General features: G+C 43.1%; 1 protein-coding gene across 1 annotated transcript in view; it reads left to right on the top strand.

The window, feature by feature from the left end:
* Positions 1 to 196: 196 nt before the first annotated feature.
* The window catches only part of LOC122252199 (uncharacterized), a 450,493-nt gene continuing 440,689 nt past the window's right edge, over positions 197 to 10,000 (top strand). Inside the window, exon 1 of the mRNA XM_086530452.1 lies at positions 197 to 309. Within this exon, the coding sequence (XP_086386578.1) occupies positions 301 to 309 (9 nt within the window). The 5' untranslated portion in view covers positions 197 to 300. The remainder of the gene's footprint in view (positions 310 to 10,000) is intronic.

Below are 10,000 nucleotides of genomic sequence, written 5' to 3'. Positions count from 1 at the left end.
GGATACTAAGGTAGAACATTTATACATTATTAATTTGTTCTATTTTTAGCGTTTAAACCGGTAAGATGGATCAATATATATATCAAATTGGAAAATGAAAAGTAATGAATTCGTCTTATAGCCCCATGGAAAAGAATAAGAAAAAAATACCTAATATAGGCAAAAGGACAAAGATGTTACCCCTCGCGGGCCTGTTGACTGGAGCCAGAGTCCTCTGTCGGACAGTCGCGTAACTCACTAGTATTGATTCGACTGTGTGGTGTGTTTGATATGCTCGGGATATATTAATTGCTCTACATCATGTCGAGGGTGAGTAAGAATTTACATTCCGGTATATTTAAGATGTTAAGACCGGAGCGAATGCATAAGTGGGCGGAGACGTGGGAGGTGCTTGTTTGTGCGTTTGTGTGGGTGCGCACCATTCATTCCCTATATGCACTGAATTTGTATTTGTTGGAGTCCGAAGTGTCTCACTAAATTGTTTTCAGATAATTCCATTACCAAATTATCGTAACGAATTGCATCCGTTTTCTGTTGAATTCGGCTGCGAATCGGGGTTTTTACCACCGTAGAATTTCGTGTTTTCATTATGCCTCGCGCATCATTTAACCTCATTGAACGACTTGCATACCATGACACAAATGAGCCACACGAACCATTTCCGCATAGATATGATCACCTCGTCACTACCTGCCAAAACTCCACGCCGATAGAATGACCCGCAGTGCATTTCCTCGCCTTTGGAAGAGATTCCGTCATAGGCCACGGGGGAGAACAGATAATTGCTGTCATTACGCATGAAAGCTATGCATGCTTCCCGCCCTTGCGCTGGCATCTCATACGCAATCGGGAATGTGATTGCGTAGCGGATCTGCCATCGGGTGACGCTAGAATAGCCGTTGCAATGCAGGTGGCAGCGCTTAGGGTGTTGCAGTGGGGGGCAATGTATGCACCATGCAAATCCGTGCCTGAATGTGAGGTGTTAAAGCGTGTGTGTGTTCAAGGAAGGCCGAGCTCATTGCGCATTGGTTATGTTGCCGGTTTTTTGAACTTGAACCTTTGATGGGTTCGCCTTGTGGCATTTAATAGCGGGACTCTTCGCTGTGAGAGTTCAGTTCAGAGAGGATTTGAGGGGAAAGCAGGTTTCTGGAGCCAGTCTGTCTTGCCTGGAAGGTTCCAAGATCATTTTTGTAATGAAGGTTTTCATATATAAAAACTAAAAGATTCACTCTCTATCTATCTATCTATATAGACCTATATCTATCTATCTATCTATTTATCTATTTATCTATATATAGGTATATATATATATATATATATATATATATATACATACATACATACATACATACACACAGATATATATATATATATATATAATATATTATATATATTATATATATTACTATATATTATATACATTCATACATACATACATACATACATACATACATACATCACATATATATCCATTTACATATCATCATCATACACACACATCACAAGATATATATCATCATTATCATCATATATCTGAATTTATATATATATATATATATATATATATATATATATATATATATAACATTCCTGATTTTAGACTCATTCAAACAAACTAAACAACGACACACGCAGACGCACAAACACAGATGCAAGGAACATGAAAAATGAGGTTAGAAGAAAGCAGTAGAAGAGAGAGAGAGAGAGAGAGAGAGAGAGAGAGAGAGAGAGAGAGAGAGAATGATACTCAGAACGAGAATGAGAATGACGAACGCAGCTGTTAGAATGAGCTGCATAAATCGAGAAGGAAATCACAATAAATGCTAAGTAGGAAGGACAAGCAAGACTGACAGAGATATCAAGTATGAAAAAGAAAAGTCAACCGTAACGAAAATGTTCCTTGTTAGATAAGGTCAATCACTAATGAACTAAGATCGAGAGGGAGAAAGGTCACCCTCGCTGAAGGTCAGGTCCTAGAAAGCAAAGGGGAAGCTGAAATAGATGTCAGGATGGGAAGGAGGGAGTATGGGCAGGGGGTTGGGTCTCAGGAGGGGTCAGGGGGGGAGGGGTTTGGGGAAGGGGGAGGGGCAAGCAGGCGGAAGGGCGGACGGGCGGCGCGGTGAGGGCGCCAGTCGTGTGCACATTTAGGAACATGATCTAGGCGAGGCTGCAAAGTGACATGCAAAGTCATGCAACGCGAGGAAGAGTTTGGAAAGTTTCCAGTACATTTTTATTGCGAATAGGCTTACGTGGTATTGGACGTCTCACGGTTTTAAGGCGTTTTCATGTATAATTGTCTAGAATAAGTGTGCATGACAAGGTCTTCCATGAGCCGGACGAGGAACAAGGTCACAGGCGGAAGAGAGAAGAGTGGGGGAAGAGAAAAAGAGCGTGCCTGAGGGGGAGATAGAGTGAAAGAGAGAGAGAAAGAGAGAGGGAGAGTGAGAGGGCCAGCTAGTGCCAGCGGGGACAGGGAGGCGCCATGCAAGGCCGTGGCAAGGCTGCAGTAGCGACGGGAGGGGAAAGTTGGTGTCTGAGAGGGAGTGGGAGGAAAGGGGGAAGGGGGAGGATGGGAAATAATGCTTGCAAAAGGGGAACTGTTTTTACTTACGAACGCTAGCTCATTTCCCTCCAACACATGCACTTCGTTAACGGTCTGATATTCTTGAAGTCGAATGGCATTCACTAGGCGCCATGGGTGTTTTTCCCAGTCTTGGAATACCGACAAGGAAATTCAATTCTCTACAATAGACTTTGGGAACCGTGGCTCGTAACCTATATTCACAGATCTTATTAGTGATCCATTGAAAACGTAAAATCCATGTGATGCTCCGCTACACACGTAACTCCAAGGCAGAAAGATCTGGAAGCTTCCACGAAATGCACTGAGGAACGCTGGAAGAGATTTTCATTGAAACGAGAAATGGGACAGACGAAAACAGAAGACATTTACTCATACTAAGAGCAGATCAAATAAACGAAGAATCTCAAACCAAAGACCATTTATCTTAATCTAATGATAATAATCTTCACCTCAGCCTCAATATTAATTGAACCAAACAACCTCGCTTTACACAATCAAAAAAAAAAAAAAAAAAACGAAAAAGAAAAGAAAAAGAAAAAAACACAAATTGTCGCAAAAATCAACTCATGCTTAAATCATGTGGACTTTTGGGAGGAACCGAGTCAGGCAGGGATTCAAGTGAGCCAAACATCATGTAAGATTCAAGGGCGGCTGGAGAAGCTGGAGAAGCTGGAGAAGTGTGGTGTCATCAAGGAACGTCCAACGAGGAACGGAATCTGGTCACCTTTCGGTATTCTCCCCAAAGTTAGGTCGTTGGTTATTTTTATGGCTGGTTACTTACGATTATTGGTTAGGAAACCATGTGTAATGCTTTGGGTTTCTTGAAGAAGAAGTCGTTACTGATTAGTTATTTGATAACGAAGGATACTGCCACATGTTTTTAAATCTTGGGACTGTCAGACGATTGGTTAACAGTCTCGTCCTAAGTTCGGTAATGATTTAAAGAAAGAGTGAGAGACTACAGTGTAAGAACACAAAAGCGCTCGATAGGGAGAGGGAGAGCGAGTGTAGGAGGGAGAGGAAGAAAAGGAGGGAAAGGGAGAGGAAGAGTAGGAGGGAGAGGGGGAGGGAGAGGGAGAGGGAAAGGAGGAGAGAGAGGGAGAGGGAGAGGGAGAGGGAGAGGGAGAGGGAGAGAGAGAGGGAGAGGGAGAGAGAGAGAGAGAGAGAGAGAGAGAGAGAGAGAGAGAGAGAGAGAGAGAGAGAGAGAGAGAGAGAGAGAGAGAGAGAGAGAGAGAGAGAGAAAGAGAGAGAAAGAGATGGCCGAGAAGTCCAGTAATTAATGATAAACACCCACAAAAAAATACTACGTTGTTAAAAGAGTAATGTTCATATGTTCCCCTTTACGGAATTCGTATATCCACAGGCATCGTGTTTCTCTGTAATAAGATTTCTTGTATAACGAGACATTTTAATGGTTTATGTGGCCGTTTGTGCTGTTGCAGTTATGAATCAAGTTTTATTTCATGCCAGTATGCCTACATATCATCGGCGTTCACTATAGCTTTTGTATCTGTTGCTAATATTTGTGTGTTAACGACTGATTGGAGCAGATGTTCCTTGGTGCTGTTGACCTTTTATGTAATAAATCGAGTTATGCGTCTCTTTATTCATATGCGTCTAAACATACGTTTTATGTATATATGAGTGCGTGTACCTGTGCATATAGATACCACGAACGCTAATTCTACTGGTCTGTCTCTCATTTTCTGGCTTAAATACATTATAATTATTATTGGCAGGGATGACCTTTCCCAGTCTGCCTACACAAGTAATTCCGTAGCATTATTTGTCAGAAACCTTTAATTTAGTGTATCGTTTTTTTTTCTAATATAATTTCGAGCCGCATTTACCCATGTAATAAGAGTAAAGTCACTGAATTATGGTATGTCTCGTACCCACAGAAGGAACAGAACAGAAGGAAAAATGAATGGTCTCTTAAAACGAGAATTTGTCTTCATCCAGATTCAAGTCACATCGCCGTTGCATGACAGAACTACAGATGGTTAATCTGGTTTAGTGCATTACTGCAGCCCTTGTGTTGTATATAACTTTTTATTTTATTTTTTATTTTTTGTCATTATCATCATTTAGTTCTCTGATATCGGCTTTTATTCTAGTTGTCTGTTTCGTTTTCCGTTTACCAGTGGATTTATTAGAAGTGAAGTGTGATTTTGAATTTTCTTTATTTTTAACAATATCTGATGAGAATACAGATTGACGTTTTTTTTTTATAGAAAGGTAAACAGAACACCGCTCTCCGTCTCCCTCTCGTTTATCTTTCCGCCTTTCCTTGCGCGTATGTTGTTATTTACGCAACAAATATTCCAAATGTACACTCGTAGAACCTTCCATTTTCGACACAGATTAGTAGGTTCAGAGGTTTCCTATGCCATATTGGATTTTTTCCTCGAGAGACTCAACATTTCGGAGAATAGTGAAGCCTCAGAACTGAATATCTCCGCGAATAGATATTGAAACCTGCGAAAGATCTTCAGGTTTGCACTGAGGCGGCAAGGAGAGGGAGGTTTTCATGTTGCCGAGGTGCTTTGTGATTTCTTTTTCGGTTCTCGCAGAAGGGGACAGCAAAAGGGAGAGTAGTTGAAGTGTATCAGGATTTCTGGTTTCGTGAAATGACTGGAATAATGATTTGTAGCGTGTTGTTGCAGTGCGATGTGGTGGATTAAGAATAGTTTTTTTTGAAGTTTAGGTCAATAAGGTTTTATTAGAAAAAAAAAGTTGGGTGTTAGTTACAAAATGTATATCCAAGCGGGGCAGTTCACAGATACATATTTAATCATGGATGAGTGACACTCAAGCAAATTCACCTTAATGTGCGAATTTTCATTCCGCGTTTTAAAGAGTTAGATGACGATGACATAGATGAATTTTTTTTATAAACATTTACCAATCGCAAACCGACCCAAGATACTACAATAGAATCACACTTCCCAAAACCCCTCTCGTAGTACACCATAGTAAGCGAAACGCGTCCATAGATCATACCTTTAATGGCCTCTGTCCGATTCCATTGCAATCTTAGCTGCGCAATATCGCTCGCAAAACAAAGCTTCGGCAGGTCGTAAACAACAGCAGCAGGGCTTCATTGAGCTGCTGAACGGCGTGCGGCTTTAGCGAGTATCAGAATTAACACGCGGGAGGCTGCGGCATCACGTGGGTGAGAATGTGCTTGCGTCGAGGGGAATTAGAATAATGCAAGAGATAATTAGCGAAAGAAAGAAAGAAATGAGATAATGCCGAGAGGTAATTAAGGATTCTTGCATTTTTTCTTTCTTTTGGAGTAATTTCTATTTTTAGTTTGTGCCACTTAAGTGAAGATTCCGGCATCCCATTAACAATTCAAATCTTACCTGAAGAAATAAACTGAAATAGAACTGACGACTAGAAGTGGGATATTTTAAGAAAAAGATTTTATATTTGCCTAAATATGATACTCTTCCTTCTCCCCTACCCCTTCCACCCCCCCTTTCTCTCTCTCTCTCTCTTTCTCTCTCTCTCTTTACATTGCCATTTGCGGTGTCATAAAAGAGTGCAGAAAACGTTTAAGGATGAACAATTACAATGACTTTCCATTTTATCCCTTGACATAATCAGTTGAATACGCTGTTATAATCAGTTAAATACATTTTCATAAGCCATTGAATAAACTATTAGAATCAGTTAAATACGTTTACATAATTGCATTATTTCCTTTCCTCACCAACGTACGAGGCTCTGTTATCCCTTGTGGTTAGCAGTCCCCAACACGTTCTCATATCTTTGCCCACTATCCCTTGTCTGTCCTCGCTTTCCCTTATCGTTGCCCGCTATCCCTTGTCTGTGCTCGCTTTCCCTTATCGTTGCCCGCTATCCCTTGTCTGTGCTCGCTTTCCCTTATCGTTGCCCGCTATCCCTTGTCTGTGCTCGCTTTCCCTTATCGTTGCCCTCTATCCCTTGTCTGTGCTCTCTTTCCCATATCGTTGCCCACTATCCCTTGTCTGTGCTCGCTTTCCCTTATCGTTGCCCTCTATCCCTTGTCTGTGCTCGCTTTCCCTTATCGTTGCCCACTATCCCTTGTCTGTGCTCGCTTTCCCTTATATCCCTTGTCTGTTGCTCGTTTGCCCTCATCGCCTTCGCCCGCTATCCTTGTCTTTTTTTTTTTGTGCTCGCTTTCCCTTATCGTTGCCCTCTATCCCTTGTCTGTGCTCTCTTTCCCATATCGTTGCCCACTATCCATTGTCTGTGCTCGTTTTCCCTCATCGTTGCCCGCTATTCCTTGTCTGTGCTCGCTTTCCCTTATCGTTGCCCTCTATCCATTGTTTGTGCTCGCTTTCCCTTATCGTTGCCCTCTATCCATTGTCTGTGCTCGCTATTCTGTACCGTGGCCCGTTATCCCTTTTCTTTCCCCACTATTCCTCGTAGTAAGTTTTCCCTTACACGTACCCATATATTTTCCCGCGATCCCTTAGCTTCGCCTGCTATCCCTGATCTGCCCTCGCTTTCCCTTATCTCTGCCCACTATCCCTTGTCTGTGCTCGCTTTCCCTTGCCGCAACACCCCCTGATTTGCCCTGGTCATTACGAGCGTCCCCTTGGCATCTTCCTTCGATGGTTTTCATTTTTATTTTCCCTCCAGTCTGTCTCTTCCCTTGTCGCGCCGCCATTCCTCTTCCAGTCTGGTGATTCTATCTACTTTATGTCTTGGGGCTTTGGTGGTGTTTGTTTCTATTTTATATTTTTCTTTCTGATTTTATTTATTATTAATATTAATAGTATTATTATTATTTATTTATTTTTATTTTTATTATTATTATTTTTTTTTTTTTGGGGGGGTGGGTAATTTAGTGATTTTATGTGTGTTGATTTGAGTTTTTTTCTTGCTGTCGTTTTTTTGCTCTATCTTGTCTCATTTAATTTCTTCGTCTTTCACTCCATTATTGGTCCTCATTTTTACGCTCTTTTGCCTAAATCTTCTTGCCTCAGTGACTGTACAAGTGCCCCACCCCCCCTCATCGGCCTCGTTTTTTATCTCCTTATTCTCATTTTTTCCGCAGTTTCCTCTTACTCGTCACCTTCACTTCATCCTACTCTTCACCCTCTCCTTCTCCTCCACTTGCTTCTTCTTTTACGTCTCCTTCTTCCTCTTCTTCTTTTCTCCTTCTCCTTCTCCTTCTCCTTCTCCTTCTCCTTCTCCTTCTCCTTCTCCTTCTCCTTCTCCTTCTCCTCCTCCTCCTCCTCCTCCTCCTCCTCCTCCTCCTCCTCCTCCTCCTCCTCCTCCTCCTCCTCCTCCTCCTTCTCCTCCTCTTCCTCCTCTTCCTCCTCTTCCTCCTCCTTCTCCTCCTCTTCATCCTCCTCTTCTTCCTCCTCTTCTTCCTCCTCCTCTTCCTCCTCCCCATCCCCTTCTTCCTCCTCCTCCTCCCCTTCTTCTCCCTCCTCCTACTCCCCTTCCTCCTCCTTTCCCTCAGCCTTTTCCTCTTTCTTCTCCACGAATTTCATGTTGTTATATATACGAAACGAAAATGCATAGAATTTTACAGTCACAGACGAGAAGTTTCATTCAAACATTTATATATACACATACATTTATGCTAAAACAAATGTATACATAAGTATACCGGCTTTCATAAATACTCTCACACAGCTATGTTCCCCGACCTAAAAATTGCAGTTTGCAAATATACAAGAAGGGAAAAATCCTGCGTCTCGTTCTTCACGTGCTGAAAGGAGGACATTTGTTGTCAACTAGTCAAGGGAGTCCCAAAATGCCTCATCTGGGCATAAGTGGGATTGTCCTGGAAGGCTTTTGTCTCCACCTCCCCACCCCTCTACTCAGGCGTGCTCACTGAGCCTCTAATTCTCTTTTAGGGCGGGTTTTTATTTATCTATTTTTGGGGGGCTTTGTTCTGTCTTGGTTTGCTTCTTAGCTTTTGGTATAATATGTACGAAGGTGAGTGCATATACGGACACAGGTTTACGCACAAACCATGATCAAAGACGCACATATGCACACGCACACATACAAACACACACACACACACACACACACACACACACACACACACACACACACACACACACACACACACACACACACAAACACACACATAAAGACAAACATAAACACAAACATAAACACACACACAATATTTTGAAAGGTCATTGCACCCGATTGTTAATTCCTCAAGGTATTTCCAGTAATGCGTTGCTGGCGGTCCAGTACAATGGGTCATGCCTGAAGCGCCATGCACTTCGAGAATGCTGACTTGACGTGATCAATAACTGTATAGTGGAGTGCATGCTGTGAGTGGCCCAGCCCTTGCCCCCCCCCTCTTTACCCCCCTTCACCCCCCCTCAACTCCCACTCTCCTTTCTACCATTCTTCTTAACGCCCCGCCTCGACGCTCGATGATAGGGGTGACTGAGGGGGAGGGAGAGAATGGGAGGGGAAATGGAAAGGGGAGGGGGCAGAAGAGGAGAGGGAAAGGGAGAAAGGGGAGATAATAAGGGGAGAGGGAAAAGGGAAGTAGGAGGGAGAAGGGGATAGAAGGGGAGGAAGAAGGGGAAGCAGGAGGGAGAAGGGGATAGAAGGGGAGGGGGAAGGGGAAGCAGGAGGGAGAAGGGAATAGAAGGGGAGAGGGAAAGGGAGAAAGGGGAGTGGGGAAGGGGAAGAAGGAGGGAGAAAGGGTTAGAAGGAGAGTGGAAAAAGGAAGCAGGAGGGAGAAGGGAATAGAAGGGGAGAGGGAAAGGGAGGAAGGGGAGTGGGGAAGGGGAAGAAGGAGGGAGAAGGGGATAGAAGGAAGGAGAAAAGGGAGAATGAGAGGGGAAAAGGGAGAGGGAAGGGGTAAGGGGAAAGAGAAAGACAAACCGCTAGCATGTAAGCCGTCCATTATATTGGGACCAGAGCGAGAGAGTGTAATAACGTGGCTACTTTTATCAAAAGGGGTCTTAAGTTTCGAGATTTTTTAATCAATTATGTCATCCCTTCTGCTAATTAGATTAGGGGGGCGGAGGGAAGCCGATGGCGTTACCTTTGATAGCGAGTGAGAAGTTGCGATTAAATTAATTGAGATACTTTACCGAGATCGCCGGGGTGGCGAGGGATGAAACCCACCAATAAATTAATATGATGTAATTTTCTCAAATTTTAGAAGATAAAATCAACCAATTTGCCTAAGCATGGATGGCAATATGACGAATATATGACAGAGAATATGACTACATCATCATCCCACGCTCGATGACGACTGTATCCAAATTGGGACATTTGTCTCGAGATCGAATCGATTTACGAAGATGAACGTGTTTGTTTGTCTTGTTTGTGTTGTCTGCAGTGGTGCGAGAAGGGTCAGAACCCCTCCCCATCCCATCCCTCCCTCTCTCCCTCCCTCCCCCTCCCATGCTTCTGCTACGCTAACGAGCA

This window comes from Penaeus japonicus, unplaced genomic scaffold (genome assembly GCF_977035675.1).
Source record: "Penaeus japonicus unplaced genomic scaffold, GWHDUDI00000001_assembly GWHDUDI00000033, whole genome shotgun sequence".
In the NCBI taxonomy this organism is placed as follows: Eukaryota; Metazoa; Arthropoda; class Malacostraca; order Decapoda; family Penaeidae; genus Penaeus; species Penaeus japonicus.
The sequence above is the reverse complement of the archived record's forward strand: the minus strand, read 5'-3'. Positions and strand labels throughout refer to the sequence as shown.